This window comes from Stegodyphus dumicola, chromosome 5 (genome assembly GCF_044657685.1).
Source record: "Stegodyphus dumicola isolate Sdum_Otavi_A_Nest chromosome 5, ASM4465768v1".
Taxonomy (NCBI): domain Eukaryota; kingdom Metazoa; phylum Arthropoda; class Arachnida; order Araneae; family Eresidae; genus Stegodyphus; species Stegodyphus dumicola.
In genome coordinates, this window is record NC_140772.1 from 154018139 (window position 1) to 154037117 (window position 18979).

The 18979-nt window shown below is 31.8% G+C and overlaps 1 protein-coding gene across 12 annotated transcripts in view; it reads left to right on the forward strand.

Moving 5' to 3' along the window:
• Window positions 1–18979, forward strand: part of LOC118189353 (rho-related BTB domain-containing protein 1-like) — a 265646-nt gene that overhangs the window by 225121 nt on the left and 21546 nt on the right. For 11 of the 12 annotated variants that reach the window (XM_085817263.1, XM_085817262.1, XM_085817266.1 and 8 more), the window contains 2 exons: window positions 4232–4350; window positions 4942–5184. In XM_085817263.1, coding sequence (XP_085673389.1) covers window positions 4232–4350; window positions 4942–5184 — 362 coding nt within the window. Of the gene's footprint in view, window positions 1–4231; window positions 4351–4941; window positions 5185–16206; window positions 18152–18979 lie in introns of those variants that run through there. The other variant, XM_085817268.1, reaches the window with a different exon arrangement.

Sequence of the window (18979 nt, forward strand, 5' to 3'; positions counted from 1 at the left end):
GTTCTTATAATCCTATATGAACGTGGTCTTTCTGCTTCTTCTATAATTTTCCCTCTTTCATTTAGTTTTTTCCCTTTCTCTTTTATGTAAACATGATCTCCTGTTTTCAGTGGTTTTAATGGTCTTGCATTCCTATCATAATAACTTTTTTGTAAGGTTTGTCTCTTCAGTAAATGTTGTTTATGGTCTTCATATCGTTTAGCTTGGACAAAATTCTCTTTTATAGGCATCAATCCATTTACTTTTCTTCCAAACATCAATTCTGAAGGTGACTTAATTTCATCTGAAATAGGAGAGTTACGATATTCCAGTAAAACTAAATATGGATCCTTGTTGTCAACTACAGCTTTTTCTAACATTCGCTTGACAGTTTGAATATGTCTTTCAACCATTCCATTAGACTGTGGATAATTTGGACTTGAAGTTCTGGTTTCAAAATTCCATCTTCTTGCAAAATCTTTATATTTCCTGCAATTATATTGTGGACCATTATCCGAATATACTATTTTCGGAATACCATGTCTTGCAAAAATTGATTTCAATTGCTTTATCACTGCTACACTTGACAAATCTTCCAAATGTCTAATTTCAACATATTTGCTAAAATAATATATAACTATTAGATAATCCCTTCCTTGAAAGTAAAAGAGGTCTGTTCCCAATACTTCCCATGGACCATTAGGTATTTCTTTAGATATCATTGGTTCTTTAGTATTAGCTTTCTGTAAACTTAAACATGTTTGACAATTCAGTACCAAATCTTCAATTTCTTTGGACATTCCTGGCCAATATAATATTTCTCTTGCTTTGATCTTGCATTTTACTACTCCTAAATGACCATAATGAATTCTGCTTAACATATCTTTTCGTAAACTTCTTGGTACAACAACACAGGAATTTTTAAATATTAATCCATTTGCTTCTGATAGTTCTTCTCTGAAGTTAAAATATGGTTTTGCCAGTTCTGGAACCATACATTTTTCATCTGGCCATCCAGTTTTAATTAATTTCTTAAAACTTGTAGTTCTTCATCTTTTTCTGTTTCCAGTTGAAAAACTTCCATTTTACCATTAGACATTGGTATACATTCTACAATTAATCCAACATGAGCTTCTATTTCTCCTTCAAAGAAATTAGATCCTTTATCAGTGAATGATCTTGATAATGCATCCGCTATAAAAAGTTCTTTTCCTGGTTTATATTTTATCTCAAACTGATATGGCTGTAATCTTATACGCATTCTTTGTAGTCTTACAGGGCATTTATTTAATGGCTTTTTAAAAATTGATTCCAGTGGTTTATGATCACTTTCCACAGTAATATTTTTTCCAAATATATACTGGTGAAATTTCTCACACGCAAATACAATAGCTAAAGTTTCCTTTTCAATTTGAGCATAATTCTTCTGTGTATCTGTTAACGCCTTAGATGCATATGCCACTAGTAAATTATTCTGCAGTAAGACTGCTTGCTCCTAGTCCTTCTTGAGATGCATCTACAGATAAAACTACTGGCATGTTTATATCATAATACTGTAAAACTGGTTTATTTACCAAGACATCTTTTAGTCTTCTAAATGCTTTTTCATGTGTTGCATTCCAGTTCCAGATAACTTGTTTTTTCAACTAATCTCTTAAACATGATGTCAATTCTGATACATTAGGTATAAATCTAGAAACATATGTAATCATTCCTAGGAAAGTTTCTAATTCTTTCACATTTTTTGGTGGTTTTATATCTAGAATAGCCTTAATTTTGTCTTCATCTGGTTTTAAACAATCTTTAGAAAATATATGTCCCATATATTTCACTTCATTCAGCCCAAATTTACATTTATTTAAATTAAATTTAACATTCTTTTCTCTGGCTCTGTCCAACAACTTCTTTAATCTTGAATAATGTTCTTTTTTATCTTTACCCCAGACTAATAAGTCATCTATATATATTTGAACTCCTTCTAAATCACTAAAAATTTCAGAAAAACTTCTGTGGAAAACTTCTGGTGATGAACTCAGTCCATATGGCAACCTTAAAAAACAATATCTACCAAACAGAGTGTTAAATGTAGTAAATTCACAACTTGAATCTGACAGTTTAATTTGCCAAAATGCTTTGTTTGCATCTAAAATACTAAAGACCTTTGCATTTGTCATTTGAGATGAAATTTCTTTAAAGGTTGGTATGTGATAATGTTCTCTCAGTATATTTTGGTTAAGGTGCTGAGGATCTAAACACACTCTTAAATTTCCATCCTTTTTCCTTACTACCACTAATGAATTCGCGAATTCTGTTGGTTGGTTAACTTTCTTTATAATACCATCTTTTCCCATTCTTGCTAATTCCTTTTTTAATGATTTAATAAGCTAAGTGGAATTTTCCTACAGGGTTCTATTTTACCAACAGCTCCTGGTTTTAATTTAATATGATATGTATATCCAGTTAAATTCCCAGTTCCTTTAAACAAATCTTGATATCCTTTTAAAAGTTCTGGTAACTTTTCATTAGAATCAGGATTTACTGTACAAATCCTTTGTATTAGGTTTAATTTTTGCAATGTAGGTAAACCTAAAATAGCTGGAATGGTTTTATCAGATGCTACAACTTGAAATTCTATTTCATCCTTGTCCCCTTTCGATGTTTCACATAATAATTTACATTTTCCAACTACATCAATCGTAGTACCATTGTAATTATTTAAAGTGACTTTTGATTTAGTCAAACATTTCTCTCTTAAATTTAATTGTTTAAATTTAGGCAATGGTAGCACATTACACTGAGCTCCAGTATCCAACTTAACAAATAAATATTTAGATATGTTTACTTTTAGTTTTTCAAACCATTCGGTTTTATTTTTAGAAAATGGATTTATATCTTCTACTGACCCTAAAATATATTCATTACCATTATTATGTAACTCATGCTCTAAATTATTCTGTACAACATTAACATTTTTATAAGTGCACATTTTAGAAAACTGATTTTTCTTTTTACAGTACAAGCAAATCTTATTTTAAGCAGGACAGTTGTATAACTTATGAAAAGTTCCACATTTTCTACATGGCTTTGGATTACTGTACTTATTTCCTTGATAGTTTGAAGAAGATTTAGTACTTTGTTGCTTTTGTTTTACATGAAAGTCTTTCTTACAAGGCTGACTTTTTTTCTCTGAAGGTCGAAATTTATTACGTTTGATAGCTTCTATTTTATTTTCTTCAGTTAAAGTTTTCAGCTGAAGTTCTGCTAATTCAGAAGCTTTACACATTTTAATACATTTCTCCAATGTTAACTGATCTTCCCTTAATAATCTACCTTTGAGATTTTTATTTAGAATTCCACTTACTATTCTATCCCTTATTAAACTATCTTTTAATTCTGCAAATCCACAGTTGCTACTTAATTTCTTTAAATCGGTTAAGAAATCATCAAACGATTCACCTACATGTTGTGTTCCACAGAAAAATATATGTCTATCAACACTTTCGTTTGCTTTCGGTATGCAAAAATTTTCGAAAGCTTCAATTACTTTGTCAACATCCTTCTTATCTTCTTCACTTAAATGAAAAGTATTAAATTTTTCAAGTGCTTCTTCACCAATAATATGCAATAAAATAGCTACTTTAATTTCAGGTGATTTAGTAATACCACCAGACGCTAACATATAAATTTGAAATTTTTGTTTCCATTTCTTCCAATTTTCGCCTAAATTACCGTCAAAATTTAGATTACTTGGTGGCTTTAATCCATCCATATTTAATTTAGGACTTTAAATAGTTTATATATACGTATTTTTAGCCACTTCCAATAAAAATAAAAAAATAAACAACGCACTTACCAGCGATATCAGTTTCGATTTCACTGTAAACAACTTCCCATGATGTTTTTGTTTAGAATACCTTTACCGAGGCTGCATGGTTCTTCAAAAAAGATTTTCTTTTTTAATCAAGGACTGGCTGCGCCATGTGTTGTATTTTATATGTGTTGGGTATGTGCTCAGTGATGATTACAAGATGTACACAAACATCGTTTATTCTACATTGCTCATCTACTATTCTATATTACAGTTACGATTAAAGATAATAATAGATACAGTTACAGTTACATATATAACACTTCCCATTTTATAAACATATAAAATTGGGATTAAAGATTTATTTTATTTTATTGAATTTTATTATATTTCCTTGATATTAATTTTTGTATGCTAATCATCAGTAATGCCTTTAATTTTTAGATGTCTATTTTCAACTTGAAGATGGCCTTTGTTGTGCACACAAGCCTATATTAATGGCTCGTTGTGATGTGATGGCTGCCATGTTTCGTGGAGATTTTCGAGAAAGTTCGGCAAAAGTTGTAAGTTTATTAATGTGTCTTAGAGTAATACTGTGAAGAGTAATGTTGTACCTTGCAAAATGTATGTCAACAATCCAGAAAGATATTCAGTCTAAATGTAGCATGAGGATTGTCTACTTTTACAGCACTTGCTGAAAATTTCCCAAAGAGTATCAAGTTTTATGTTGAAAGATAAGTTTTAGCAACATGATTAGATATTTACTCTAAGTGTAGCGTCAATAGCATATTCTTTTACAATGTAGCTGAAATAGTTCCAGAAGGTACCAGTATTATGGAGACTACTGAAAGATATATCTAACAACATTTGTAACATATGCTACTTCATCATGTCATGTAAAGCAGTCAAAACCATATAACTTTGCCACAGAACAATTGACTTGCTCTTTAAATATACTGTGAAAGTTCTAATGCTGCTGTGGTAGTTATTGGGGGGGGGGAGAAAAGGATAATTTCTTTTAAAAAAATGGCCGAAACACCAGTAAATTTTTTTGGTGTTTTGAAATGAACTTAATATAAAAATATTATTCTCCTTTTTGCTTTATCCATTGCTGCAAACAATAAAAGTATGAAATTCTTTTCAATTAATTTTAGGTGCATTTTCCTGGTGTGACAAAGTGCTGCTTCCAGCAACTCTTAGTGTACCTGTATACTGATGAAATTGATGATTCTGTGAATCCCTCCAATTGTCTAGAACTTTTGGAACTTGCCAATCGACTGTGTCTACCCAGATTGGTTGGTCTTGTAGAAGCGCAAGTTATTCGTGAACTTGTGAAACTTTCCAATGCTGGCGTTGATGCTACAGAACATGCTTTACGCTTGTTGGAACCTTGTCAAGTAAGTATTCATTGAAATTAGAATAGATAAAAAGTTAATTTGCTTAATCCATTAATGATTTGTGATTGCGGTGCCTTTATTACATGATCTTTGTGTTAGAATGGTTACGACCACAGAATATCTTCCGAGTTGGTTAAATTTGTTCATAAAATTAATTTAGGATATATTTATGGGTAAAGAAAAAAGCTAAAAATTAGTGCATATTTATTTTGAAATATGAACAGTATGAAAATTGCTGTATTAAAAAAAAATTGTATGAAAATTGCATTTGCCTTAAAAATCTTTTTTGAAACCATTAAGAACACAAATAATCATTTATTGAAAATTAAGTAAACGTCTTGTTTATGACCATTACAGGTTGGTACAGGTTTGAATGGAATGGTGAATTGGAGCTGCACTAATTAAGGTTAAATTTAAAAATAAAAAATGTTAATTTTACTAAAATGTTATGCTATTCTTAAATCATAAAATTATACTTGCATATTAACAGAATAACACAGCCCTTTTGAATTTAGGATGAGAATATAATCCTAACCCTCCAAGCATGGGTTTAGCTGTGGAATTTCAAAGTTCTCTAAAAATGTTGTGAATGAGTGGTATTTCTTGATTATAGTTCGAAAATGAACCTCTCTCTTTGTGCTTTGACTCCTTTTCTTCCAATATACATAGAGCCCAAAATCAGATATATCAAGAGCTGACAGGACTTGCGTGTGTAACAAATTGAAAAGCTAGCCTTCTGTGCTTACATACACTAGCCTTTGGAGGAAACGAGTAAATTGATGCAACAGTTGCAAATATCGCAATTAGGCGAATGGAACAAATCTTCTACATTGAGAAATGACATAAACGTGGAACTGAATGTGAAATTTTATGTGTATAACAGGGGTCTACAAACCTAAGTCTGTGAGTGCCATAGCAGCTACCAATTCTTTTATATGTTCATGCTGCTGTGCAACCATGATAAAAAAATTATAAGTTTTGATGAAATGTTATAAAAAATATTTTGTAGTTAGTTAGTAATTCGAAAAATATAAGTACCGGGTGGCCATAATTAAACTGACAGTGCTCACAGTGTTCTGTAGCGTGATCTATTTGTGAGAATGATGCCACATTTTGGAGGAAGATTAAGCAAGACAAGGGACGAAGGATTCCGCGAAAAAACAAATTAATTCCAAAAGTCACCGCTAGAGGAATATTTGGTGCTGTGTAATAGAAAATAGAGTGGTAACAAATGCAAATCAGTACGGAAATTACCTTTTATTTTGCATTCAAATGAGGTTCAATATGGCTGCCGTTGTTGTGGACCACATATTGCATTCTGTGCACAGTATGCACAACAGCAGAAAGTAACATGTCTGCAGGAATCTCCCGTACAGTCCGTGATATGTTATCCTTCAATGTAGCCAGGTCCTGGACCAGTCTTTGATAGACCTTGGACTTAAGGTAACCCTATAGCCAGAAGTCGCATGGGGTATGATCAGGCGACCGAGGTGGCCATGCAGTTGGAAAGTAGCGGCTAATGACTCTTTCTGTTGTGAATTTCTGTTGTAGCATCTGTTTCACCCATACAGCAACGTGTGGAGGGGCTCCATCTTGCATGAAAATGATTTACCCCAGGCATTGTCTTTGCTGAAGTGCCGGAATGACAAAACTGTTCAACATGTGGCGATATTTCTCTCCGGTAACAGAACAGGTTTCCTGTCCTGTCGGGGTAATGTTCTCATAGAAGAATGGACCTATGATAAATTCCGCTGTGAACACACACCAAGCAGTTACCTTTGGTGAATGTAAGGAAATTGCTGTGACTGCATGTGGTGATTTGTCATCCCAAATTCGGCAGTTCTGGGTATTCATAGTTCCATTCAGGTAAAAGTGGGTTTCGTCTCACCATAAGATTTTCCACGGCCAATCATCATCCACCTCCATTCTGGCAAGAAAGGTGAGAGCAAAAGTCAATCGCTTATCATGGTCGGGGTACAGTAGCTCGTGTACACGGCTGATCTTGTACGGATAAAAGTTGATAATCTTTCGTAAGATTTTCCATACCGTACTATAAGGCATATCCATATTCCAAGTTACTCCATGAGCACTAGAGGTGGCAGCAATATTGTCTGGTCCTCTGTCGACAATCGCCGTAGCAACTGCTTCGATTGTATCCTGTGGTACAGGTTTTCATCCTCTGCCTGACTGAACCTTCAGAGAACCTCTTTTCTCAAACGTCGCAACCATTGCTTTTAGCCCATTAACTGACACAGGACCGTTACCTTTATGCATTTTTTTTTGTGCGTTCTAAAAGCACGAAGAGCGGCTGATGCGTTGCACTGGTTGAGGTAAAGGAATTTGATCAGTAACGCACGCTCGACTAAAGAAGGAGACATTGCACATAAACTTTCAATCCGATTGATTCGAAACGTAACACATTGCCTTTTAAAACCCAAGCAGCTGGCACTGTGCGAATGGATGTAATGTGAAATTTGAATAAAGAACTTCTTCTTCTGCTCAGCATACGTGATATTGCAGATCATGAGACTTTATCGATGTTTATGTAGATTTTACACTTTTTTAAAAGTGTTGCCATATTGCACTTGAACTAAATCAGAAAATGTTCATAATAAAAGGTAATTTTATTCTGTATTAATTTGCACTTGTTAACACTCTATTTTATATTACACAGCGCCAAATATTCCCCTAGCGGTGACTTTTGGAACTAATTTGTTTTTTTGCGGAATCCTTCGTCCCCCCGTCTTGTTTAATCTTCCTACAAAATGTGGTGTCATTCTCGCAAATAGATCACGCTACAGAACACTGTGAGCACTGTCAGTTTAATTATGGCCATCCGGTATATCTGCTTAAAAAAGTGTGTATAATTCTGTGTTTGTCACTTTAAATGAGCTTACCAGATGCTCGCATTTGACCAGTATTGTCCCAGTTTGAAGGTTTTGAAGGTATGATCCCAGCCAGTTTGCCAGCTTGTCCTGGTTATTTGTGAAAAATTTTTAAATGTCAAATATATGTACACTAAAAATGCTTGTGACACATTCCTGTGCTACTGCCCAGATGGGATAATGGTTCGTGATAGAACATAGATCAAGATGACTTCTGACCATAGGTAAAGTACTCGGAGTAGTCTCGGCTCTATGGAAAGAAACTACAGTCTGCTAGCCACAGCCAAAAGCCTAACCATCAGAACAGATGGATGTTTATTTCTCATAATAATTTTTTTTTTTTTTTTTTTTTTTTTTTTTTTTTTTTGTATTTGACAGCACATAGTATACATCTTTGCACATTTGTGACACATTCTGATTTGACATCTTTGCACATGTGTGATGCATTCTGATTAGATTTTTTTTACCATCTTTGCACATGTGTGATGCATTCTGATTGGAATTTTTTTTTTTACATATAGAAGAATGTTGCATAAAAGTTAATGTTAGCAATAATACATAGAAGATTTGAATGTTGTTGTTTTTATTTTGACTTGATTCTTTATTTTATAGTTATTTTCAGTGCACAGTGATCAATGATGTTGACTGTTGTATGGAAGGGCTCAGGTTGAAATTCCAGAGAAGTATGGATATTTGCGAGTGTATAGTGTCTGTGGTAACAAGGCACTCAAAATACTGGGCAATATTAAAATCCTTTCTGAGGTTAGTGGTAGGTGAAGTGGGGTGGGTAACCCTTAAAGTGATCTGACCTCAGGATATCCTTCCTTGAATTTCTATGTTTAATTTTCTATGGTTTATTGAAGTATTAAATTCTAATTTACAGTTTGTGTCATTATCATTTCAAAAGCAAGCTGGTTCATTAACTTCTTTTTTTTGCTCAACCCCCCTGGCAACAATGTGGTGAAAGATATAAATAAGCTACATTTTTACTGTTTCCAATTTTAGTATACATTGTTTTTGTATATTTTTATGCAATTAGTCACTGTGTTTTTCAATTTTATTTCTAATGGTGTGTTCCAAGTTGAATATTGGATGGGTTTAAATATTTTATTTTACAATACTCCCACTAGTTGTTGCAGATGTCAACACATAATTGGATTAGGTTTTGAACTCCTTTCTACTTTGTAAGGTGTGGCAGATCACACAGAGGTAAGAAATTTATATGTATGTTCTCCTCACAATCTTCAAGCTGTTGTAAGGTGTGAGATTACATGCTCAAACATTGAAGGAATAAAACCTTATACAGTAATGGCACCACTTAACATTGCAAGATTCAAAACTTCATGACCAGTGTTATTTTAGCGATATGCACTTTATCTGTCTCTTAATTTCAGGGGGCTGATGGACTAATGATCGTGCGGCTTTTCTAATATCATCTTTGATTATGATGAATCAGATGACGTAAAAAACAACTGAAAAATAAAAAGGGCATGAATAATTAACTCTTCAAAATGTTCCTGTCGTAGCAAGTGCCCAGAACATTCTAAGACTCTCAACTAGACTAGAGAGAGACTTGTTGCTAGCAGTATCCTCACTTAATAAGGACAATAACTTATCTTTAAATAGCTATTCTGTGTATTCAGTAGTAAATGTCAATTTTTATTATTATATTGTTAATAGAGTTTCTTGTATAGTTATAATATTGTTTTTAGTTCAATAGCAGTTTACATATTACGTAACGTAAATGCAACCAAAACTAGTTATTATAAATAGAATCACTCTACTAGTATGTTAGCTCCCCAAAGTAACTATCTTTGGAATATATATGTCCCTTATTTATATTTTGCAGAAAGCCGTTATTTATTTATTTATTTATTTATTTATTTTTTGCTTAATTCATTATGTTGCATTTTTCTTCTAATCTGTTACCTCCATGTTCTGTGTAAATGGCGTTTATATGAATCCCAGTTTTATAGAGTATTTTCAGTCATTGTTTTTAATGTTTTACTTTATAGATAGAAATTTGCAAACATATGTTACTATTTACAAATTAAAATATTATGTCATAAATATATTGCATGTATTTAGTCTGGAGTCTTCATGCATAAAGTTTAAAATAAAGTTTTCTTGAATTTTATGTTCAGTTTCAGCTGCTAAATTATTTGATAAGCATTCATAGAGCTGATAAGCATGTATAATAAAATTTGCTGTAATCCATAATAAGATATTAAATTTTTCGATGTAATATTTTTCTTTCGTTTTCAGGTAAATTAATTCATTTTAACAAACTAATTTAATTAAATTCACTATAATAACCCCCAAAAAAGTCTGAATGTGTCATTATGTGTAGAATCATAATACAGTCTTACTCTTTGATTTTATTTTGCTTTAGCAATTAGGTGTTAAATCATGGTATTAATAATATCTACATTCCTGTTGTCATAATTGTGTCTTTTGAGATTAGAAAGAGAATTATAATTCGATGATATGCCTTTTAAATTCTGCTGTTTTCATGAAAAGAACATAAAGAATTTGAAGCTAATAATATTTTTACCATTTTATTTAGTGCATATAAGTGGTTAACTGCAAAGAAATTTCGTACTAAAAGCTGATCATTTTGTAACTAGTAATATTAAACTGTGAGTGCTAATCATTAACATTGTGATGCGTATGAAATGCTGTAATGGTTATCTTCGTAACAAGGTGCGCATCCACTAGAGTTCAAAGTGAATGGCACTGCCCTCCATAGGTGTAAAAGTCTAAGGGCATAACTGAAGCTCCAGGCAAATTGGAAGGGGGTATTTTGTAACAGTGGGCAGTGAAAAGGATAGTGTTTATATTGCAGTATTTAGGTCTTACCTCTGCCTGCCTTTCCAGAAATATGTCGTTCACAGCTGATGTCTAATGTCTCATCCACTTACTTTGAATTACAAACTAAAGTGATTTGCACACTAACTTGATAAAATACTAACTGAAATGATCTATGAACTGAACTTAAATTCAAAACAGTCTCCAATGTGAGCAATGCTGTTACTTTTATTTGTAAATTTGTAGTTATTTTTTATGCTTTGAAATATTAAGAGTGAAATCTGTAGGCATTTTTTATTCTATCAAGGAACATGTTACTTCTTATACTTAGGCACCCTAACATCTAGATCCAAATATCTAAGGTTAGATAATTTGTTTCATTTTGTTATATATTTGTTCTCCTGCATGTGCAATCTGTAAGAAGATATATTTGTTTGTTGTATTGACTTATCACATCATTTTCTTAGAAGTTGGTCTACAGATACCAAACGTTAATGTTTAACTCAAAAAGCATTGTTTCTCTATATATTTTAAACTCAGCCTACATGTATACTGAAGGTTTGATATCTTTCTGATTGTTTATTAAAATTTTTCCAGATAACTTGTCGTTAATTCTTTAATGATAGATTATCTGGAGAGCTTTGTATTGCAAATGAGGAAATCTATCATCTGGTTCATTCTTCATCCAGAAGTTCATTGGCTATCAAAGGATACTTGTTTGAACCATTGTTCCAAACTTTTCAATTAAATGCTAAATTTTTTGGAAGATAGAGCTACTGCTTTAAGAGCATGCTTGATGAATTCAGAAATTGATACAGTTTGACAGTCTGACAGATTTGTTTAATAAATTCAATTAATCATACCTTTATTTCCAAGGCAAGGACCTGCATTTAATAAAAACAAAAAGACGTAATTTCTGAGTTTATAGCAAAGCTTCATAAAAAAAATTTAGAATGAGAAGAATTTAGTTGCTTTGCAAATTTTCCAACTGTAGAAAAAATGGCAAAGATGTACTTGAGTGTTGCCAGTATTTGGAAACTCTGAAATTGAACTTCAAGAAAAGATATTTCAAAAACAGATGTACCTGATTGTCTTTACAGTCCATTTGCCTGTGCAGTTTCAGAAGGATCTCCAAATTTAGAACAATTTACTGAGTTAAGAACAAATGCGAAGCTAAAATTTAAATTTAAAGGTGGATATCAACTGTTTGGGGCTGCAAAAGTAGATACCTGAACTTTATCCTTGTTTGTGAATGTTGTAAAGGAACTTCTCATAGCATTCCCTTTGTCTTATTTAGTGAATTGCTGGTTCATTGTTGTATTAATTCTAATAATTAAAAAAAGATATCTGCTGCTGGTAATTAATTGATTTAAAGTTCTGAGAATTTTCTTAAAAAAATCTGATGTGTGCACCACATGACTTTCTTGTACAGAATATTGAATTATACCCATTTTTTCTTGCATTTCATTTAAACTTATTGCATTGAATTAAATCTACTTCGTTGATAGTGCATAATTGCACTGTCTAACCCGCGAGTACGTGTGCCGGGTAGCTCAGATTTTCACCCCCACTTTCTTAGTTAGTCAGCATGGCACCGCATCTGAGTTACGATAAAGAAATGGAAAAGGTTCAGAAATATGCTAGAAACCATTTCAACAGATGATAAAATGTTTAGAGAAGAGGAGAAAGAATTAATAGATGAAAAACACATCAGCATTTATAATTCATCAATAGACAGTGATACAGACACTGAATTAGATAGTGAATTAAAATCAATGACATGATGAAAATTATGTTGGTTAAAAATGGCTTGGTATGGAAGAAAAACAAATTCCGAACAAATGTTGGGACTGCTTCTAAAAGCATTATCTTTAAAATTCTAGGAAATACTAGTTATTCGAAAGTAGAAGTTCAGTCAAATCAACGGTGGCAGCAAATCATGCTCCCTTTGAAACTAAAAGAAAAAATAATTTCAGAAGATTGCAACATGGAAACACCATCTAAAAAAAATTAAAAACAGAAGGGTCGCTAAGGGCCCTAAAAACAAGGACAGAAAGACATGGTTTCTGTGCGAGAAATGTAATAGTATGTATCAGTATTTGTATGGAGCATATGTGTTTAGTCTGCCCAAGATGTGCAAAATTCATTTATTATATTCTTTAAAATATTCTAAAGTTCATTGTTTTTTATGTTAATCCACATTTATACTCATATTTATATTATTAATATAATTTAAAACATGTTAATTGCTTTCGGGTATGACCTACCCAGCGCACCTTCTTGTGTTCGTAATTTTAGCGCGCGTGCTCGCGGGTTAAAATTCACTATATTTGTTTAACATAGCGACACTCTGGCGCTAGATTCACTTACATTTCATTCATTTAACTCAGAATGCACAAAATTTATAACATTTTAAGAATTTGCCTGCATTACATTTCATTCATTTAACTCAGAATGCACAAAATTTATAACATCTTAAGAATTTGCGTCATGTTCTTATCTAATCATTAACGCATGTTTTATTCAAATACTATAATAAATCTAAAATGATGTATAAAAGAAATTAAGCAAAGAGCAACAACAACAAACAGTTTTCCACAGACGGTTCAGTCTTTCTCATTTAATTAATTCAGTTATCACTTCGCAACAAGGCAAAAATACATTAAAACTCATGATGTCTGTATTGAAAATTATGAAGTAAATCTTAAACACTTATTTCCTCAAATAAATTCCAGAATGGATTAAGCGAGATTTAATTTGCAATAATAAAAGAAGGTGTTATCTTTGTTATTGCAAAGTTTACTTTCTCTAGATTAGCAACAAATCTACTATTCTGTTGTTTCAAATGTAAACAAGCAATGGCCGCCATGGAAAAAGTTATTTGGTTTAGCGACACTTAAACAACTTTTAAATTGTTAATGATTCTAAAAATATTGCATACATATTTACTAAAGGCATAAAAACCTTAACCGGAAGATAAGAACAACATAATTCAATCATTTTAAATCAATAATTGTGCAAAAAAATGCATAATTTACAAGCATGTAAGAATAAAGAAATTGAGTTCACTGAGCCGAGTAACATATATATTTTTATATACTTTTGGTGCAGCCGATTGCAACCAAAATACGAGGTGCACATCTACATGTTATAGCAGTCCTATATACAAAATTTCAATGCTCTGAGGCTTCTCGTTTTTGAGTTATGCAAGATATACACACGTACGATGCCACGAAAAATTATCTTCAGAATTCATTTTGAAGTACTTTTAAATTTTTTTTGGGGGGAAAAGAGTCCTTTGTCCTGTCCTTATGTACAGATGTCATGCAAAAACATCATTAAATTGCATTCGATAGCCGTGAAAATGAATATTTGCATTGAAATATGATGCCTGAAACTTTTTGCGATTACAATACTTCCTTTTTACTTCGTACAAGGAAGTAAAAATGGAGTTAAATATTAGCAAACTGGTTAGAACAGAGGTTCTCAACCGGTGGTATGCAAAGAAGCAAAGTATTTTTAACTATCAAATTCAAAAAGTAAAACCCAAACATCCTGATTGAGGTTTTTCTCCAACAATATGTGATCTGAGCTTTATTCAAGGTCAGTAGCCGCTTATAGATTTTAGCAAGAGGCAAAAGATCTGTCTCCATATAGCAGAATTTGTAGTTCTTCCATGTTGTACATTTCACAAATATTCTTTTAGCCGTAGACATAACAAAATTTGCCGTAAATGATGATTTAAAAGGTGCGAAAGAAATGGATGCTGTCTTAAATAGAAAATGAAATTAAGTTCCTATAAAAAAGATAATTATATCTCATCAATTCTCTTAGCGTTTATCAATTTATTAACATGTCAGAACTTTATGTGTCGCCATGTCCGGGCTAAAATCGCTCCATTTTCAATGAGAATCATTTTTTACATCGGTTTGCTGTGTCTAACAGTAGGAATTTTTTTCTTCTTGTTGCTTTGTATTCCTTACTTTTCTACACAATAATATTGCCTTCTGTTTTTGAAGAATTCGTAATATATTGTGCATTTAAATATTTGCCAAAAAATAATAAAACAAACCTAGATTTTTCAAAATGGAAAAATGGCTAGGATTGACTAAGCGAAAAGTGACAATACAAAGGTTATGGATCCAGGACAATCTACTAGCACTAAGAATATTGAAAAGAAAAGAAAAGTGTTTCTAGAAAACATAATGAAAGGTATTTATCATTTGGGTTTCCTTGGAATGGAGATGAAATGGACCCTCAACCTCAATGTGTTGTTGGCGGTGAACTATTATCCAATTAAAGTATGAAACCATCTTAAAGGATATCTTGAATCTAAGCATGCCAATTTAAAGGATAAATCTGAAGTCTGTTTTAAGAAGAAATTATCAGAGTTCAAAATGGTAGACAAGTTATGAAAGGTTTTTGTTACTTCAAGTGAAAAAGCTTTGGAAGCTAGTTACGTGGTAAGCCTAAGAATTGCTAAGACTAGGCAGGCTCATACTATTGGAGAAAACTTTATATTACCAGCAGCTAAAGATATCATTTTAACATTATTCAACGAAAAAGAGGCTAATGAACTTAATAATGTTCCATCATCAAATGATACAGTAAGTCGGCGAATTTATGAAATGACAAATTCCGTAAAAGATACTTATTCAAAAAATAAAACACAGTGAGTATTTTGGATTGCATATAACAAACTTTGTTCAATTATTAGTTTACATATGCTTCGAAGAAGATAAATGAATTGTTGTAGAGTATTTATTTTGTGAATCTCTTCATGATAGAGCGACTGCAAGTGAAATTTTCAAAATAAGTGACAATTTTTATGTCTGAGAATGTCCTTCGAATAAGTGCATTGCCGTATGCAGTGACGGAGCTCAGGCTTTAACAAGAAAACATTCTGGAGATTCTCTGATAAAGTCGCACCTGAAACTAAATTTACAATGAATTTTTTATTAACAAACTCAACGATTTCAAAGTGAGCAATGGCAAAACTGTACAGAAAAAAAAAAACAACAAGTTTTTTTATCTCCAGCGTGCAAGACTGTGGCTAGGAAATTCTAGAGATATGCTCATTTTAAAATTAATTTGCGATATTGCTGTTGAATTGAATTTTATGATTTAAGTGCAAAGAACATATTTAATAAATAAAAGTTACACACAAAAGGCTAAAAAAGGCGTCTCTTTGGGCATAATGTAAAATCAGAAAGCATTCAGATTTTATTATTATTGTTATTATTATTATTTAATATTTCTATTCAGAAATTGAAAAAAAAATCATTGTAAAATTTAGGGGTGGTACTAAAGGTTTTCAATTTTTGTTTAGATGGTACACATTAGTGGAAAGGTTGAGAACCGCTGGGTTAGAAGCTTATCAGGCTGCTGCTTCCTGTTAAACTTATGTTGTTATTAGTTTAGTTCATAGTACTGTCCTTTATGTAAATTAATTAAATATGACTGTATATTTATTGTTAATTTTATTTATATTAAAAGCAATCCAAAAGAAGTTGGTTACTGTTTTACTTTTACTTACTTTTTTAAAAATACAGGTACGGCTTCTTCCCGGTGGGGAGATATTGAGAATTTTATTATTATTATTATTAATGATCAGAAAACTAAAAGTGTGAGAGAGGCACTACTCTAGAATGACATAATTAATATCTTAGCATATTTTTCCCTGTACTTTTAGCACAAAGTTCTGAAAACTTTAAAGTATTCAAGTTATTTTCTTTTCCCTCAAGGCATTCATAAAATGGATTTATCCACATAATGGTTATTTTCGTTTTACTGATTGATTTGCTCATGGGTTTTGCGTGCATGGGCTCTGATTGATGAAGCAATAATTGTGAATAACTTGAAGAAAGTAAGTACAGTCAAAAGTCTTTAATCCGGACTCGTCGGGACTTCGGGGCGATTACGGATTATCGATTTTTCAGGATTATAGATCATCAGTTTAAATCTGGTAAGATGGCATGCAGAAATTATAAAATTAAAAATATGAAACCGTAATTTTTGAAATAAAGAGCAATTATGATCTAAAGAGTATTAAAATTTACAAAAAAAAAAAAAAAAAAAAAAAAAAAAAAAAAAAAAAAAAAAGGTCAGTATTTATTTGTTTACTTTATTAAACATTTCTTTCAATGCGCGCATGCGTAAATCATACATTACGCATAGTCGAGATTAGAAAATTGCAACCAGAAAACTATTTGATGTGTATTCGCGATATTTATAATGACGAGGAATTTGATTTAAATCATATCAAAGACGGAGTACATCGAGATGAAATACTATATTTAGTAAGGAATTACAAGCCGAATAAAGTAAAAACATCTGCCCTGAAGATAAGGATAGTGCTGACAGATCAACTTCCTGTTTCATTGCGCACCACGACGTCCCCCCCCTGCAGAGCAGCAGCATGAAATTGATAAACAGATTTCGGAATGGTTAGAGAAACAAAGCAGTCTTTATCCATTTTTTGCAGCGATTTAAACTTTTTGTTAAAACAATTTAAACTTTTTGTTTGTTTTTGTTTAATTTAAACTTTTTGTTTGATGAACATCGAAACATGCTTTCCCTTTGCAGATTCTTTTGCAGCCCCAGCATCGAAAATTCTATTTGACATAATCGAAAGTTCCAACTTACTTTTATAAAATTGCTCTAACAGTCTTAAAAAAATTCGAAGATTAAGGAACAACGCAATCTGCAACATTAACTAAAATAGATAATTAGATAGTTTTAGCTTAGCTTATATCTTCCGTTATACATTAAACGCGCATGCGTACACGCATATACGCATGCGTAAAGGTATTACGCGCATGCGTCAACGTATAATACATGGAGGTAGGAAAGGAAGGAGTGGCCAACCGGCACTAGAAGTGAAGCACTGCTTCGAAGCTTCGGTCACCAGATTGGGTTTTCATTGTTTATATTCAGAAGCTCGCTTGACAGTGTTCTGATAGTATTTCAACATATGACAGTTCCATACAAATCGAAAAAGGGACACTTTCGCATGAAAGAAACATCCATAGTGTGATGGATTTGTATAGTTTAGTGACATTTACACAAAAATCACATCTTGGCTATTTTTCGATAACTAACAACAGCGATTTTGATTATGAATTTGTTTTATAAAATTCTAAGTTGTTGGAACTACAAAAATATAGATTTTAACAAAAATGTTATGCTTAAAGAATGAAAAATACCTTACGGTACATCTAAAATTGTATACGTCTTTCGATACCCTTGATAGAGTATTCGTACTTTTATTTTATGTTCCAAATGTTTTGAATAAAATAAATTTTTTTCACATCCATATATTATTGTAACATGTACCTTTTAAAATTTTGTAGAGGAGAGGCTTTACTGCTGCTCATTTTAACCCCATCGTTTTAATTTTATATATCTGAAAAATAATCACTTTGGGCTTACACGTTTTACTTATTTAGGTTAATTAAAAATAAAATCCTTATTTTATTCCCTTTCAGAAATGTTCATAGAAAGTTAAGTACTATTTAAAGTATTTTGCTAATTTCTAATAATTCTGTAATTTAAAATGAACCGAATAGAGCATTAATTATAAATTGACTTATATTTTTCGATTTAAAATATGCCTCAGAAGCCAAAATATCATGTCATATTTAAGAAAGTATTTTAGGAAGAAGCTCTATAAATAGAAAAGAAATAATGCATAATTTAAATATTAATAATACAATAAACTTTGATCTTAATTTTTTTATCTTAATCGAATAAAATCAAATTACCTTAAGTTTTTTCCCTAATGTAATTAACGAAAACTTGTGAAAATATTTCATTCAAATTAAACTGTTCTGTGAAAAGTATAGCATTTAATTCTGTTCAGAATGAAATGTTGTTTAAAAATATGTTGTTTTCTTATACTTAGGACGCTGAAGTTTTGAAGAAAAGAAAATATATACATTTATATGTATATTTACGACGTAATTACAAAATATTTATATCCGATCACATCAAAACCCACTGAACTTAATGGTAAATGACCCAATGTTTTGGTCACCATGTAAGGATCGCCAGTGCTTCAGAGTAGGGTACAGGAGAAACCTGTTTAGAGCTACTCCGTCTTA